Source organism: Glycine soja, chromosome 11 (genome assembly GCF_004193775.1).
Source record: "Glycine soja cultivar W05 chromosome 11, ASM419377v2, whole genome shotgun sequence".
NCBI lineage: Eukaryota > Viridiplantae > Streptophyta > Magnoliopsida > Fabales > Fabaceae > Glycine > Glycine soja.
In genome coordinates this window covers 5,370,496-5,387,993 of record NC_041012.1, presented here as the reverse complement: position 1 = coordinate 5,387,993, position 17,498 = coordinate 5,370,496, and the positions used below count along the sequence as shown (strand labels likewise).

The 17,498-nt window shown below is 32.5% G+C and overlaps 2 protein-coding genes across 3 annotated transcripts; both read right to left on the bottom strand.

The window, feature by feature from the left end:
- Positions 1-3,101: 3,101 nt before the first annotated feature.
- LOC114377494 (AAA-ATPase At3g50940-like) lies at positions 3,102-7,128 on the bottom strand. Of its 2 annotated transcripts, none has more exons than XM_028336026.1 (2): positions 5,955-7,128; positions 3,102-3,904 (listed from the first exon to the last, which is right to left on the bottom strand). In XM_028336026.1, exons 1-2 carry the CDS (start codon positions 6,945-6,947, stop codon positions 3,362-3,364), a joined length of 1,536 nt encoding a protein of 511 aa, XP_028191827.1. In that variant the 5' UTR covers positions 6,948-7,128; the 3' UTR covers positions 3,102-3,361. The 2 variants fall into 2 exon arrangements, with proteins under 2 accessions (XP_028191827.1, XP_028191828.1); XM_028336027.1 differs by having other exon boundaries at positions 3,102-3,874; positions 5,955-7,126.
- A 5,363-nt stretch (positions 7,129-12,491) lies between these two features.
- Positions 12,492-13,474, bottom strand: LOC114375680 (heavy metal-associated isoprenylated plant protein 35-like). The gene is made up of 2 exons (XM_028333530.1): positions 13,131-13,474; positions 12,492-12,955 (listed from the first exon to the last, which is right to left on the bottom strand). The coding sequence occupies exons 1-2, from the start codon at positions 13,213-13,215 to the stop codon at positions 12,642-12,644; spliced, it is 399 nt and encodes a 132-aa protein (XP_028189331.1). The 5' UTR covers positions 13,216-13,474; the 3' UTR covers positions 12,492-12,641.
- Between the last annotated feature and the right edge of the window lie 4,024 nt (positions 13,475-17,498).

The window sequence follows — 17,498 nt, the reverse complement described above, 5'->3', positions numbered from 1 at the left end:
TTTTAGTTTTAATCTTATTATTTCAAAAAAAATATTAAAGGTAAGATATATATATATATATATATATATATATATAAAATAATTTAAAATATCAAATATTTCATTTATATGTATATAAGTTTGATTTGAATTAAATCAATTTTGCAAATTAAACCTGAAATTTAATCAAATAAAAAAAAATAAATTTTTTTATCCATTCAATATTAGATTTTTTTTAATTTTCATTGAATTGAATCAGTTTATAAACACTCATTCCATATGTGATAAGTGGTACCTACAAAACGAATACACACAATAATTTGTGACAATAAACTTCATACTTGACAGTTGACACCAAGAAATTAACTAAACTTCATAGATAATTCTCAAAATACTAAAAATACAATAAAATTATAATTTAAAATAATATTTTCCTATTATTACTTAATTGAGTTGGGTCACATCATGTTTATCAGGCTTGAAACATATGAACATGTTATCCAACTTAGTTATAATTAGGTAATATATATATATATATATATATATATATATATATATATATATATATATATATATATATATAATCAACTCGTCAACTTGGAATTTAATTAATTTACAATAAATAATTTAAAATAAAAATAAAATTCAAATATACATTTGAGTTGTAGAAACAGCCATATTCTTCTTAGCTTTCATGGCCTCTTATGATTTATGCACATGTGGTATCTACCGATCCAATACTGTCTCTCTGGTGTCCCGTTGAAGGCTCATACAAAGGTTTGTGGATTATACTTCTTCCAAGTGAACTTGGTGCGTGCCTTCTCCAATTTAATTTTTTTTATTTTTTCAATTTTATATTTGGATTCCTTTTATTAAAAGTGGAAGCTATTCATTTTTGAAATCGTTGCTGTCGTCAACAGCTTCTCCTCCGACACCTTCCTAGGCAGAGGCAGCCACGACAGAGTCTAAAGAGTCACCCTGGACGTCGACAAGCTCCTCGCCGCTGTCAGAACGACCAAACTTGTCGTCACCAGCACCTCTAAAAACCACGCCACCAAATGCACCCACTGCGGCAACTGCACCAGTCCCCGCCAAAAACGAGATCAAGATTCTCTCCCAAATCCCCAGCCCCTGCCTCGTCAACCTCATCGGCTTCAGCACCGACCCAAACGACAACAAATTACTCGTCGTCGAATACATGTCCAATGGTGGAAGAAACGTTATTGATGTTAACTTTAGTCCTTTGTCTGTGGTGGACAGGGCGATGCTGTTGATTAAGACCAGTGACTTTGCCGGAACCTGCCACTGCCGAATTGGCCCTCCGCCGGACCCTGCCGTGGTGCGGCACCTCGCAGTGCTGGCCGCCAGATGCGTGAGGTCGTAGATCTTGCCGCGTTGGTTCTTGACTGCGAAGACAGTCCACGACGCGAGTGTCTAAGAATTTGAAATTAATTCTCTTAAAGATAGAATTTGAAATCCTATTTTTTTGACTAACTAAAATTCCTTTTAAAATTCTAAAATTTAAAATTTCTTTAACTAAAATATTCAAACAATTATTTTTAATAAAAAAAGTTAATTTCTTATAAAAAAATATATTATCTAGTTAAATTACCTTATCCAAACACGTGTTGAGTAATCTTGTAATCTTGGCGGAAAGGTACTCCTGGGCGGCTACGAAGAGTTCATTGCTGCTAGGAGGCTTGATTTTCCTGTTCGGAGAGGCACGTTTCCAAGGATTGCCCACTTTCTTGTAAAGTTCCTTCCTCCTCAAGAAGCGTTCCAAATCATCAACGATGACTTGCTTCAACTCAACATTCAAGCCCAGTGTGTCTGGAATTGAGGGAAGTAAACACCTAAGGGATTTACATTCAAAAACTCATTTATAAAAGTTTCAAAAACTGATCCCACCTCCCATTTTTTTGCTTTTTTACTCAACGGAAAAATCAATCTTAACAAACTGACAATCCGATTGAAAAATAAATCTTAATAAACCGAAAACTAAAATTTGAAAAATAATTAATTTTGTTTTCTCACGGGTTTTAGATTTAATTGAAAACAGATTCAATGCAATCCAAACGATTTTTTTTTTTATCAATTTGTGATAAAGTTCATGATTGAGATGCATCAAATTCTCACAATTAAAGGTCATAATAAAATATTAAATTCTTACAATTAAAACATAATTAATGTCATGTTAAATTTATAGTTAATATAATTTAAAAATAATAAAGATGACATTCTCTCTGTCCAATTATAATTATTATGTAACATTAAATTTTTTTTACTTATATATTTTGTATTATTAATCATGAACAATAAAATCTATAAATAAATTTATTATTTCTTTTTTATTTGTGTAAAATAATCTAGAATGACAATTGTTTTGGAACAAAGAGAGTATTAAATTTTCACAATTAAATTCACACAATGTTTAAAATGAAAATAATAAAGCTTTAGTATTATTGTAAATTTTTAGTACCTGAGTTAAATTTATATAAAAAATAATATAAAACATAAATTATTCTTTAATAAGCTTATAGGCCTAATTTTATATAGGTCAAAGTGCTTAATATTTTTTTTGAAAAAAACTTAACAAATATATGATTTTAATGCATTGTAAAAGTTTTAATATAATAATATTGCTACCAAAGAAATATTATTTATATTTACTTAAATAAGTGAACATGTTAAACTTAAATTTTTTTTGAATGACTTAAAGTATGATATTTTTGTCCAAATAGACTTTTTTAAGAGAGTTAACCTAGTTTATTTCATAAATAAATAAAAACTAATTTGACCATGTGCTTGAAATAGGTTAGATCATCAACAGTTGTTAAACAATTTGGTCTATTCGTCTATCTCTAAGCATGTACAAACACAAGTATATGCCTTTCCATGTTCGTTTTTATTTTAATTTTACTGAATTTTATAATTTATAGAAGAAATTGAGAAAATAAAAACTCTTAATATTTCAAAATTTCAAATATAATCATTTATAAAAATAAAATAAAAAAACAAACAAATCTCTCATATCAAACAGATCCATACTTTCTGGTTATGGAAAACATGAACCTTGTGTTTGAATATGCTGACCTGTGACCATTGTTACGACTACAACTATATACACAAGTACATGCACATACTGATATTGTTCATTTAATGATACAAGCAATGACACGACCTATCCTTTCATTCTCTTCTTCTCCTCATATACATCGAGGAAAGTTCAAGCACAAATTAAGTTTGGACAGGAAATGTAGTTAGCTAGCCTCTTAGCAATTGATTGATTAATAGTAACAAAAGTCAGAAGACCACATCAGAAACATTGATTTTTGGAGACAAATAGTATAGCTCCAATTAGCAATCTTATTTGACCAGGTGATTACAAACTACACCCTCTCATTCTTCTTGTCCTTATTTGGGTGACATGTACACCACTATTACTCTTGCCTCGTTTTTGCTTGCAACCAACCTTGCGCCTTTTAGATTGCTGACGAGTAGGTTCTGCTTTATCAGGAGTAGAGTTTTCACACACATCACCTTCCATCTTCTTCCTCTTAAGTAGCTTCACGAATCCTTCAAGTGTGGCCTCAGGGTCTTCGTTCTTCATCAGTTCCTCTGCCACTTGCGCAGGGGTTATCTGTATGTCCTCTATTAGCCCCTCTACCTCTCCAAAGAGGGGGTGGTCAGAGGAAGTTTCTAAGTAGTTTGAGGCCAAAATCTTGAAGCCTTGGTAGGAGCAATAGGACATGTGAATGTGCATGTCCATTCTTCCTGGCCTCAACAGTGCTGGGTCTAGCCTCTCCTTGTGGTTGGTGGTGAATATGATGATTCTCTCGTCTCCACAACTAGACCATAGCCCATCTATGAAGTTCAGTAATCCAGACAAGGTCAACTGCATCCGTCCATCAGATGCACGGTGAGCCTATGATCAATTTCAGCATTCCAATTTGAACAATGACAGTGATGATTTTGTAAGAACAATATTGAACTTGAAAAATGAGACTCTGCGTGTATGTTTTATTTTTTAGAGTGAGAAATTATCAAATTATATATAAATTGAAGAAAAATATTTTTTAATAAATATAATTTAATTTAATTTAAGCAAAGGGGATGCTTGTTATGTACAAAACAGAAAAGGCTTTAAGATTGGAACTTGTAACCTAAATGCAAAATTCTATTTTATTTCACTTGATCAACTCACTGAAATTAATGGGAAAATAATAATTTATTAATAAGTTTAGATATGTTGAAGTGTTAATTTTTTCTTAAAAATCAATATAAAATATTTCGAGAACATCTTCTACCAAAAAAAAGTAGCACACGCGGGTTAAAGAAAATTGAAGGCGTGACTAACATGGTGTTGCTTTTTATACATGGATATATGGGGTTAATTTCTCATGAAAATAAGTAATGTAAAATACTCTGATAACATGTCCTACCAAAATAAACTAAAATATGATAGCAACACCAGTCCATAATAGGAGCTTTACACGGAAGATCGTCCTATTTGGCATCCACTATCCAATGACATTTAACAGCGACCTTCGAACCACAGGTACGTTGTACTCTCTTTCTCCCGCTATTTGTCAAACAGAAAACAACAAACAAGAGGAAAACAACAATCAAATGTCTGAAATATTGCGTGGATTGATGGTGAAATGCCTTTTGGGATCTTTGGAAGTGGCGTTATGACGATGTGGCAAATGCTTTGGATGGTTTAATATTAACTTGACTGATAATTACCGCCAAGACCGAATTTCTTAACCAATTATCAAACTGCACGGTAGCCCCACTTACCAATTCAGGGCGTGCTTTTAAAAACGGCTTGTTTCCACTGCCAAGAGAAAAGATAGAAAAAAGTTTTCTCCACCAATCAGAGAATGACTCCAAAGACAAACATGGTAAAGTAATGATCCTATCGGCTGTCAAGTTCTATAACAGGAGCACGATCAATACTCTATTCTACTACTTTGCATACTTCAATCAGAACCCACGTGGATGGCTTCGCATTTGCAAAACCACCATTTTAGGCCAACCCATTTTTTGGGTACATATATAGGGCCATAGGCACAGCAGTCTTTTGATAAGTATTTTTTTTTCTTGGGCCACAGAGATTACTATTCACGGGTGTTTTTTAATTTATTAAATTAGAGATTAATCTGCACATCATTATTGTTAGTTTATCGGAGATTACTAATATTTTACTTTTTAAAATCATGTAAATAAGTGTTTATATTTTTCATTAATAAAAATCATAATAATATAACATTTAATACATTAATCATTAAAATTAATAACTTTATCATATATGTGAGTTTTTAATTAGACAACAAAATTTTATTGAATACGCATATAATTAAACTACTTTTTTCAGACAAAAGAATCTTTTGTAATTTTTAAGTTAAAATATAATTTTTATTCCCACATTCTTTTAAATATGTAATTTGCATTTTTCTATTTTTAATTGAAACGTTTCATTTTTTTTAAAATTTGTAATTTTAATTCTTAATTTTTAATTCAGATATTTTATCTCACACTTTTAGAAAAATTTATAATTTTTGTTTTTGTGACCAATTTTAAGCATTGATTTTATGTAAATGTTGATTGATATTTGTTTATTTGTTATTTACATGATAAATATTTTTCTTAAAAATTATTTAATTGTTGACAAGTTTAATTTATTAAAAAAATACATAATAAAGTCTGAAATTAGAAAAGAAAAATAAAATCGCATGTTTTAAAAGAGTGAGGGATGAGATCTTTAAATTAAAAAATAAGAAGATTAAAATTAAAAATAAAAGAAAAAATATTTCAATTAAAAACTAAAAAACTAAAATTACAAATTAAAAAAAAAGATGCAAGTTACATTTTAGTCTAACTCTTATTGAAGATAACAATTAGCAAAACAACATCTATGAGCAAAATTAAATTGAGTTGGGAGAGGGGCATGATAGTGACTCAGAATTACTAACCTGCACGTCAGCTTGTTTACGTCCATGATCCCCATGCCGACGCTCTGGCAGATCCACACTGCAATCAATGTCTTCAATGACCAAAATGGACCTATTCGCAGTCGCCAGAAGCAGCTTCCTGAGGTCAGAATCTCTCACTATGCTCCCAAGTTCGAGGTCAAAGACGTCAAACTTCAAGTAATTCGCCATAGCAGCGATCAAGCTAGATTTTCCAGTACCAGGAGGCCCATACAGCAAGTAGCCACGTTTCCACGCCCTCCCAACCCTCTTATAAAACTCCTTCCTCTTCACGAACCTATCCAAGTCCTCTATCACCGCATTCTTCAGCTCCGGCTCCATCGCCAGCGTCTCAAAAGTTGAGGGATGCTCCAGATTAATGGAGTCCCATTTGACTCCACTGTAACAGTAGGAGGTGTTGAGAGTGTGCATCTTTAAGACCCTTTCCTCGTCCTTCATCTCCCTGGCCTTGTCGAGAATGAAGGGCAGGTAAGAGTCCAAAACCATTTCCTTGTACTTCTTCGGGAAGCTCAGCTCAAAAGACCGTTTTTCGGACCGTACGGAGATGCTGTTGTTGCTATGATCGTTGGGGTTGTTCTTCTCGGACTCAGCGCAGATGAATCTCCATTTGAAGCACGCGCCGTTGAAGCAGTCGACTACCTTCTCGCCCTTCTCCAACCGAACGGTTAGTTTCTTCTCTTTTGCGCTCTTGCTGATCTTGAGTCTCTCGTTTTCGGGGCTGACACGTGTGGAGAGGTAGGCCTCCGCGGAGTCGTAGACTTGGTTACGGGCTATGCCGGTGGACTCTTCGATGATGAGGGTGAGGGTTTGGGAACGAGGCCTTATGAGGTAACCGAACGTGTTGTAAAGGTAGCCGCGAATGGGTTGGGGAACGAGTTCGTTGGCCATGGAACGCAGAAGCATGATGGAAGCTGTCATGGAGGCGTAGGCTGAGAAAATTGAGGATGGGGAAGGCATGTCTCTTGTGGAAAACATCGTTTTTGTTTTGTGGCTAAGGCTAATTAATGAGCATTAATTGGAGACAGGGGGAGCTAGGGAATGTTACTTATGTGTTTTGTGGAGGATCACATCTATCGGTTTTTATTGGGAATTACAAGTTGCATGTATGTGTGGAAATCCTACTGTGTGTATGTCTTTTCCTTTTTTCATTCAATAATGTCATTTACAAGCTTCTTTAAATTATTTTTACTGGAAAAGGTACGAGGGTATGTGTGTCTGTCTGTTTTTCGTATAATAGAATGTAACACTTATAAAAATGTGATGTGTGTCAGCTCGGACTAGATTTATCTCCTATTCATTCGTAAACTTTAATTGGGTTATCTTTTTTTAACTCGATTTCTACTTTAACTTTAAGTATATTTGGTAACATTAGAGTTTAATTAAGATAACACTTTAAGCAAGATTAAATTAACCTAATTTCAGACATTTAATCAATAAGATAATGATATAGACAAATATCATCAATCGTTTTATTTTAGTTCTAAAATATAGGCAAACATTTGACTTTATTTATTAATAAGTATCCAAATCATGTAAAATTATTTCAGTTTATTTAGTTGTATCGACTTGAGCTCTTAAGTATGTGATTAGCTTAAATATGTGAAACGAACAAAATTTATTATCCATAACAATTTTATTTAATTTAGTATGATTATCTCTTGTAAAAGATATTTTTACTCTTAAAACAAAAACAATTAACTTTGTTTGTGACTTGAAACAGTGTCTTTGTTGTTAAAATAACATGTAGTGAGTTTTTTCAAGTTATATATAGGATTTTTTGTAAAGCTTTTTATTTTCATTTTTTAACATACAAGGATTGAATGAAGAGAAAATCAGTAACAATTTTTAAGTATAGTTTGTTTGTTTTATTCCGCGAATGAAAAAAGTATGAATTCATAAGGATTAAGAATTTCATTAGGCTCCTTCGAAAAAAGGAATTTCATTAGATTGTTGATATATATTAAAAAATGCATTTTATTCAATCATAAAGTATTTTATAATGAAAAAAATTAATTATTGAACTTATAAATAATTATTTTATAAAATCACGTCTATAAGATAATTTCCATTTAGTAAATAGTATATAAATCATTATACTAAATATATTAAAATTAGATTTTAAGTACTGATCTATTAAAGTAATATAATTGAATTTTAAGTATTAATTATGTATAAGTTATGTTGAGTGACCTTTGTATTGACTCTGATCGGTCCTAACCTGACACTTAAGAGATTTTAAATATTATTAAAAATTCCTTTTCATTTGAAGGACATGACCAACATGGTTGAATTTTAAACATTTTAAAGGCAAAGATTTACTATTATAACTGTTATAATGTAGTAGGTGGTTGTTATGAAAGAATAAAATAGAGAAGAGATGCATAGGATATATAGGAGTAGGGACAAAGTGGAAATTAGAGTGAGTCAGGTCTCTGCCACGTAAAACGATGGGACAGTGACCAAAACTAGTCACAGATTCCCCTCAGGCGTCTCAACTAATTTGCAGGCGACGCTCCCCTAAACCCTTGCCTCAAACAGAGTGCCATAGTACTTTGGGTTTTCGTTGGTGCGTTCACTACATTCTCTCTGCGATCGGATCCCATGCAGATATATTGTCTTTTTACGAAGCACTTCCATGCCTTCCGACTTTTTCTGAAAACAAATCAAATTACCTTTCGTTTATTAAGTCACAACAAAGACAAGATGTCTACAACTAACCACAACCATGGGTTGCGCTGTGTGAAAAGATTGCCTCTGTCTCTTTGGATGCATAAAATGAGTGATTGATCCATTTGGATCATTTTTACAAATTTTTTGGTAATAGATTCATTTTATAACAAATTATCAGCATGGTTTATTTCGACTAACAATAAAATAAAACAGCTATTTTAATTTGCTGTTCAATCTAGTCATGACCGGTCAATGCAGAAATAATAAATTTATTTTGTTGGTAACAGGAACAACAAATTTATTTTGCTATTTACTTAAAGTAAATATGTTTTGCTGGTCATTATGTGTTCTCTCCAAACAGTAGGCCATGTTCTGTCGATTCATGAGGCTTATGAATCTGATTCAACAAATGTCGACCGGACATGATAAGGTTGTTATTCTTGAACCAACAATTGTAAATTGCTGGTTTATGTAAAAGTCTTTCTCTATTTTTTTAGTAAAAAAAATACGTGACAGAAAAACAACACATCAAAATAGTTATTTTATTTTTTTTCTGAATAAAAAATGAAGTCATGCCAATAATTTGTTTTATACTAAACTCATTTTGATAAATTTCTTGGGAAAATAAATCCAAATGGGTCAATCATTCTGCATAAAATCCATGCATGTCCTAAAACTTTGAAATTTCAGCAAATTTTATGAATTTTGATTCATGGAGATGGAGGAATCTTATGACAAGTTTATATAAATCAAAGCCTTCAGTGAATTGCCTATTTTATTCCGTTAACTTTATGTGCACGCATGACGCATCATTAGATTTTTTTTATATAAAGTATCATTAATGACGCATCATTAGTTGTTACCTATATAGTATTTTAATTACTTTTTGGTTGCTGGCATATGATATGAACCAATGTCTCCACGCTTACCAATTTTCGGCGTGTTAAACTGAAAATTGGCTCATGCTGATTTTTATAATACGATAGAAAGCAAGCGTCCTGTGAAGTGATTTGATTTGATTAATAAAAATAAAAGAAAAGGGAGGGGTAGCTAGGAGAAGCATGCGACCTTGTCCTTGTATACTGTGACTACTGCCTATTGTCGAATTTTTAAGAAATAATTCCACGACGTGTCGGGTACTCAAAAACACAAATGCCTCGTGAACATGACAGCAAAGGGACTCCGAGATTGCTTAATGCATTATCGTTTGTCTTGTTCCTACCAAAGGAATGGTGCTTATATTATGTACGATACTTTATTTATGAAATCACTCGCGTTAAATAAATCCATATATAGTCGGTCAATCCCTCCTCGCGAAATTTCAAGATACAGGAGAAAGAAAAGCGATACTTCACTATGCATCTACCTACTATATGTGTCCTGGTACATGCTTAATTAGTGTTATGTTAGTTTGGATCTAACGAAGAACACCTAAATTAATAAGGTCCAACTTAATTGTCTATTAATGTCTTTATTATTAATTACCCTTTGAAATTGTACTGTTTGTTTACAAAGATTGCACATGAAAGTTAGACTAACTAGCTAGGTACTCAGTGAGTTTATAAAAAGGTTCTATGAGTTTAAAGTAACACATAAAAATCCATCCGGTTATGGCACGGAATAATTGAAGAGCACAGAGAGAAATGCTAACTTTGGCTCCGAAGGGAATCCTCAAATTGCTAGTCCAGTGGACCTGTAAATGCCATAGAAAAGAGACAACTCCTTGCCATTATGATCCTCTAGATCTGCTTGTTTCTTCTGCCAACCCATGAATCACTATTTTTATATCACCAAGCAATATAATGCTTATCCGATTCACGTACCTGAAGACAACTTTGTCACGGATAATGACTAAATCACAATAATTTATCTATTTACTTTCCCCTGACCCTCACTCATGAAATTCTGACAACTTGCCGACTATGCACTAGTCCACTAGTCAGCCTTACAGTTTCGTAGTTTGTCATCAGGAAAAAACACTGCTTTTACTTTAGTCAACCTGTTTATCTTTTTAAAAAGAACATAGTAAATCATTCATTTCAGTTCATTACTAAAAGTATATTTTTTATTATAAAAAGTCTTTCAAGTAATGAAATTACATAAACAATTCTTAAAATATTGAATATTCATCAATTTAATATCTAATTTTATATATTTTATCAATATTCAAGGTACTAATTTGAATGATTTTTCTTATTGACAGTGTCAAAACCATACTTAATTTTCAATTGATTGATAATATAAAAAAATTGACATTAATAATGCATAATCATTAAATTTTTACTTATGTCATTTGTTTACTTTAGACTTTAGTGACTATTTACGCTGATACTTTAATAATGAAATTGATTACTTATTAACCCATATCAGAGAACTCAAATTGATTATTTTATTAACGTCCGTTATATAGAAAAATACAAAGTTTTATTACGAGTTTTCTTATAATTTGTCATGATATATAGTATGGTCAAAGGACCAACAAAATAGGGAGAAAGTGATTCTTGTAACTTGTAAGCCATGTGAAAAAGGTTAGGAATCTTGATCTCATAATTGGAATAAAACAAAGACATGAGTTATATAATTAACTGGTTCTGTTTAAGTTCACTCAGTATCGTGTTTGGTCCAAAATACCTTTCTAGACATTTTGACATGAGTTAGACTTTCAAGAATCATGAGCCAATAGAGTATATGTAACTTGTTGATTTAGTCGAATTAGGTATGGGAGTACGTTCTAGACAAAGTTATTCGGCAAGAACCACATATTTGTTCAAAGTTCTTAAGGTGCAAGCTAGCTAGGTCAATTTGTGCTAATGAATTATTCAATTCAACAAGGTTTATGTAAAACCAATATTGGCAGATGCCGTGGGAGAGAAAAGCCTATTATCTGAACCGTTCTCCACAACATCTCTATCTGCATTTGTCACTAAATTTGGCTAAATGTTGTGTGGAAGGCTACAAAAGCTAAAAGAAAGTGGAAAAAATTTCAAGTATTGAAGGTAAAAACTATATGTTGTCTGCTTTGCAAGGATAATTCCATAAAAATCTTAAGCAATTAAAATAGAGCACAAAAAGAACCAACTGAGTACGTCCAAATGCAAACATGGACGTACTCTAACTCCTAAATCCTGTGAACTGTGACTATGAAGATGACATTTGATTCAATTTGTGATATGCTGATGGGTATCACGGAGAATTAATTCATTGCCACAAGAGATAAGAGAAAGTATGCACTGCTGTCTCTGATGCCACGTTGTCCTTTCCTATCAAGATTCCTGACACTATACATTGTGGTAAGTTAATTATATTTGCGCAAATAATATGTTGTACATACGAGAGTTCTTTATGAAAATGATTGTCTAAATTCAATTGGCCATCCAGAATCAAATGCAAGTGGGGTCAGTTAAAAATATGGCTATCCAATGATATGGAGTGTAAATTAAGTTTCTTCATGACAACAGTGTAGCTCAGAACATACTCAGATTGAGATACTGTGCAGATTGTAAAAAAACTTTGAACTTAAGTACTCAACAGAACTAGTTATTTTTATCAGCATAGCTGTTATTATTATGTTAAACAACTGCGTAATGTTTGGAGTAAGACTAAGGAGTGAGTGGATCCCTTGCACAATTTAAAATGTATTGACCAATATTGTTCATCTGGACTTACCGGAAGAACAATTCTCATCAAAGAAAAGAAACCAAGCATCCGAGAAAAATTCACTTGCTGATGAAGATCTCAATAAAATGCATTATGGTTTGAGGGTTAGAACTTTTAGACTTCAACCAAAGAAAATGATTCAAAAGCTGTGAAATGATGTCTGTGTGAAATAAAATTAGGTATCACGCAAAAGATCCGCTAACAAAGGTTTATGCAGTAGTAACTATTATTTTTCCAATATTATTTTAGTTTCTATAATTTTAACGGCAGCAGCTACTGAAAAGATCCAAGGATGAAATTACAAGTTTCACGCAAATGAGCACTCTGCACTCGTGTACATGGTCACAATATAGTGCAAGATGGATTGGGCTCCTCGTATCTGTTCATGTACAGCACTACTGGTTGGTAAGGAGGATAGTAATATGGCATGTGGATACTGGACTCCTTAGGTTTTTCATCTTTCTTCTCTGCCTCGGGCTTCTTCTTTTCTTCGGGCTTCTTCTCATCCTTTTTTTGAGGGGCCTGGGGAGGCCCAACACTCACAACTTCAGCATGTTTGCCAGCTTTCCTTATGCGAACTATTATTTCATATGGGTCTGCATCCCCTGTCACGGTCAACGTGCCCTTCCCTTCATCAGCTTCAATTTTATCCACCCCTGCAATTGAATCAAAATCAAAATTTTTCAAGTGGTTAATTTCACTAAGACAATACATGAAGCAGAGTCGTATAATTTTAAATCCTAATATACCTATAGGCTATAGCATCAAGCATTTTGAATTTTAATTCAACTCATAAAACAAAGATCAATTAAGGACTAGTGTTGTGGTTACCTTGAATTGAAGAGACGATTTTGAGGAGCTTCCTTTTGCATTTGAGACAACTGATATCAACCTTCAAGACTGTCTTCTTAACCATGGAGAAATAATCACTCACCTGGTTCTGATCACACTAAAACTATAGAATGGTAACTAAATAACACAGCCGGCTAGCTTTGTGAACAATTGACAACAACGTTGTTGGTGTTGAAATATTAAGAGGTTTATTATTTCAGGTGAACCAAACAAAACAAGGAGGAAATAACAGCCTCTCTCTTTTGACATCTTTTTCTTGTATAGTTGTATGGCTGTTTTACCTGTTTACCTTCCCCAGCAAAACTTGAAGAATATTTGTCTTTTGTTTTGTTGGTGCATGTAATCCTTACACGAGGTTTCTTTTTATGTTGGTTTTGCCGGCTGATATTTGTTGCAACTTGCATTATCATTGTGACATGACATTGCTTGAAAACGAAAGGATTGGAATTATGCACAGATTTCATAGGAAAAGTCGACTAGAGAATACACCAATCGTCAAATGATTAATCAAAATTCTACTTTTAAATTAAAATGCTAGTTTCTTCAACTTAATTAGATGAACTAACCAAGAATCGATTGGAACCAATAAGCATATTATTAACTTTTCTGTTGATATTTGGTGAAGTATATTACTTATTTGACATTGTCAACTCTGCTAACGTAAATGAACAGTTCTACCGAAGTCTCCTTTTCTTTTCTTTTTTTCTTTTTACAGTAGGAGCCATTCTATATCCTTTCGTAGAGCCATTCTTTATTTTTCAAGGTATAGATCGAGTGACATAGTGCCTATTTGACTTTTCATATGATTGAGATCCACGTTTAGCATAAAATCACGTAAAAAAAACAATGCCAAAGCAAACTAGTAGCTATGTTAGCTAGGGATTCACATCCGACACTATTTTTTTTTTTTTTAAGATAAGAGCTGGTATTTATTGATTCACGGAAATGATGTTGGATACATCATCTGATATGATTTGGTCCAATTGATAAGTAACCTCCTCTATCCACCAATTATCAAGATAAGTAAAAGACAAGGATGTTAAACAATGAGCATCATTATTTCCAGTTCTCTTTTAAAAAAAGTAACTTATTTCCAGATGAACTTGCTATCATTCTTCTGCAATCTTGCACAAATCACAATGCCATGAAAAAGCGAACGTTCAAACTAGTTTTTGTTACTCCACAATTGAAATAGAGGAAAACAATCAGACTAAAAAACACATTTAATTTGTTGCCATATTTATTCCCCACTTGAGTGCAAAGGCTTCAACCTTCTCTCGGAGTCAAAATGGCATCCACCAAACGTTGCAGCATCAGCTATAATATTACCCATTTCATCACGGGCAATGAGGCCTATATTCATTTGGCATCTTTGAGCATCTTCGCTGACCTTGCCGATCTCGCTGTTAAGAGTATCGTGACCGTCAAGGATGTTTTTGTTTTTGTTAAGAATAAACCTCATTTGAAAATATTCAAGGGCTTGTCGGTGTTTTTCTACGACATTGTGGCTGTGTATGTTTTCGAAGGAATTCTAATGGTTCTGTCTTTGTAAATTAAGTGACGTGACGAATAAGGACAAGTTCAATACGGTTTTGGGAATGGGGACAGGTCAATTTTGTACGAGGGATGAGAATGGGTTCAGGCTGAAGCACAAGAATATATGGGCAGCACGATGAAAAGGTTTCTCACCTTATTTTGAAATAACAATATGAAAATTAATTTTAAGAATAGGTATTCTACAATAGGTTTTTAAATTACTTATTCTTATTTCAAAAATAATTATTTTATAATATAATTTTCGTACTTTAAAATAGAAATACATTTTTGGAATGATGATTTCGCAATAAAGGAGGATAATATAGAAACTTTAAAAATTTTGGAGGTGTGGGAAGAAAAAAAGAGCGTCTGGTGTGGGGAGCAATTGCAACATCTGCCTATGTATAGTTTTTTCCTTACTCACACTTAAGGGCTCACTCATGACCCAAAAAAGTTCTAAGATTCTATCTGTTTGACTAACAAAGTCAATGAATGTATTGTCATATCACCGGCGGGACTGGGCGAGGAGGGCGGCGATGATGGCGTTGGAAACGGCGAAGACGAAGAGAGGACTGCGGAGGTAGTCGGCGGAGAGCGAAAGGGAGGCGCGTGAGGAACCAGGAAAGAAAGAAGAGAGCGACGCAGAGTTGGAGAATGCGAAGCTTCTTGGCGATGCTGATAAAGATTTTGTATCTTTGCATAGCTGTTTTCCCTTTCAAGTAGCTCTAAGTCTAGTGCATCCATGGCAAAAGCGAGAGAGAGAGAGAGAGAGAGAGAGAATTAACTTTTTCTCCTTTCACATCTTGTTCTTCTTATATACACTCTCTCAACTGATTGCTGACATGCGTGAACCTCTCTAATCACAATAAGAGTGGTGTGGTGAAGAAGACGTGGCCATTCATGTCAACAAACCTCTTCGTTATGCACACACGTACAAAAACCAATCATCCATTTGGATCATTTTATATCTTGATTTTTTTAATTAGTTAAATATTATTTAATTGAATAATTTAGCTTTGCTATCAATTTTTATTTTCTGTTTTTTCAAATTGGAACAATTAAATTATTTAAAAACTTTTACTTCTCAAAATTCACTAACCAAAATATCAATTTTCATAAAATAAATAAATAAATAAACCCAAATTTCCTTTTCGAATCTTAATTTCACAACTACGCATGTACAACTATTATTTGAATACATGTTTTTCCCGAACAAACTTTATTCACTTTGCAAACTGAAATTACAGTTTGTATCTGTAGAATAGGTAACAAACAAACATGTGTAGCACCCTGCTGTAAATAAAACAAAAAACAAATATGTAGCACCTATATAATAATAAGCAATAGAACTGGTTTTTTTGTCCAAAAATACCAATGCCAAACAGGCCCGGGTAGGGAACAAAAGGCTGCAGCTAGTGTAGCCCAACATTACACAAAACTAGTTATTTTTATGTATTAGGGTGAATGTATGATTAAAGATTATCAACCAATGTCAATTATGGTTTTTTATTTTTAATTATGGTACACTATTTTCAATGTTATAATTGAATTGATATCCATTCAATGTCAAGGAAAAAAAAATTCAAATTCAATATGTTCTGAACTTATTAGAATCCAACATTTTATTTCATTCTGACATATTTACACCTCACATAAACATGCATCTTGACTGCAGTAGATCGCAACAAACATCCCCAGTCAACGATCGACTTCTCGCAAAGGCCTTGCGCCCAATTCACTAAAGCCCTAATAGTGTCATAGAGACATAGAGCATGTGTCTTACAAGTTACAACCACTTATTCCAATATACCACTAGAAGTATTAAGAAAATGTACAACTTGGTGTATGAGCTGACTTGAGCTTTCAAAAGACTGAGTCTATTATAGTCCAACTCGGTTTGACCCAATTTCTTAAGTGTGTTTGGTTAGTCCATTCATCCAATTTTTTATTTACTTATTTACAATTGATAAAGTCAAAATGATAAATTTAAAAGTATGTTAATATCTATTTTAAGGAAAAAAAATTCTATATACTTTGAGTTTTGTTTTTTAATTTTAACACTTGCTTATACAATATAGACTCTATTTTACTTTTATTATTATGTATTATATTGTTATTTTATAATACCAATGACAAATTATTTTTTTATATTTATTATTAATAAATATTATATTGATTAGTTATATAAAACTTAATTTATTTTTATAATTGGTGCAACACTGAAAAGTAAAACTTTTAAATTACTCTAGTAATAGGTGCATAAATCATATTGAGACTCTTACCAATCATGTTATATTCCAATGAATGCCTATAAATATCACTATATTTTTTTTGCTCAATATATAAATATCAATATATTCTCTTATCTTATATTCGTATTTTCTTATATTTTATTATATTACTCTACTAAAATTTTACATGAGCATCAAAGTATGTGGTCACCACTATCACATTCTTATATTAAATTTTAAATATATAATCTATGTTGGATTAGAACAACAGAAGATGACATCGACTTAATTGTTTTGGTTCCTTCAATTTTTTTTCAAACTCCACCACTTTCCATTCATGCAGAGAAAACATATAATTAATTATTAATTATGTAAGTAACATCAAATGAATTCATACCTCATGTATTTTCTAACACATTTTATATTTTGGGGTATTATACCACCAACAAAGGCCACCTCTTCTTATTCCGGTATAAATAGTTTATATTTGGACTCTTATTATTGTGTAGGGGATACAAACTTATTTTTAGGCATCAATGTGTTTGGAAAGGCATCACAAACGTACGTGTTAATTGATTTT

Bases quoted from the DNA above. Each gene is read 5' to 3' on its own strand.
- LOC114377494 (XM_028336026.1), bottom strand. From the start codon at position 6,947: ATGTTTTCCACAAGAGACATGCCTTCCCCATCCTCAATTTTCTCAGCC. The intron at 3,905-5,954 runs GTTAGTAATTCT...AATTGATCATAG, and splicing joins GTAAACAAGCTGACGTGCAG to GCTCACCGTGCATCTGATGG.
- LOC114375680 (XM_028333530.1), bottom strand. From the start codon at position 13,215: ATGGTTAAGAAGACAGTCTTGAAGGTTGATATCAGTTGTCTCAAATGC. The intron at 12,956-13,130 runs GTAACCACAACA...ATTCAATTGCAG, and splicing joins AATCGTCTCTTCAATTCAAG to GGGTGGATAAAATTGAAGCT.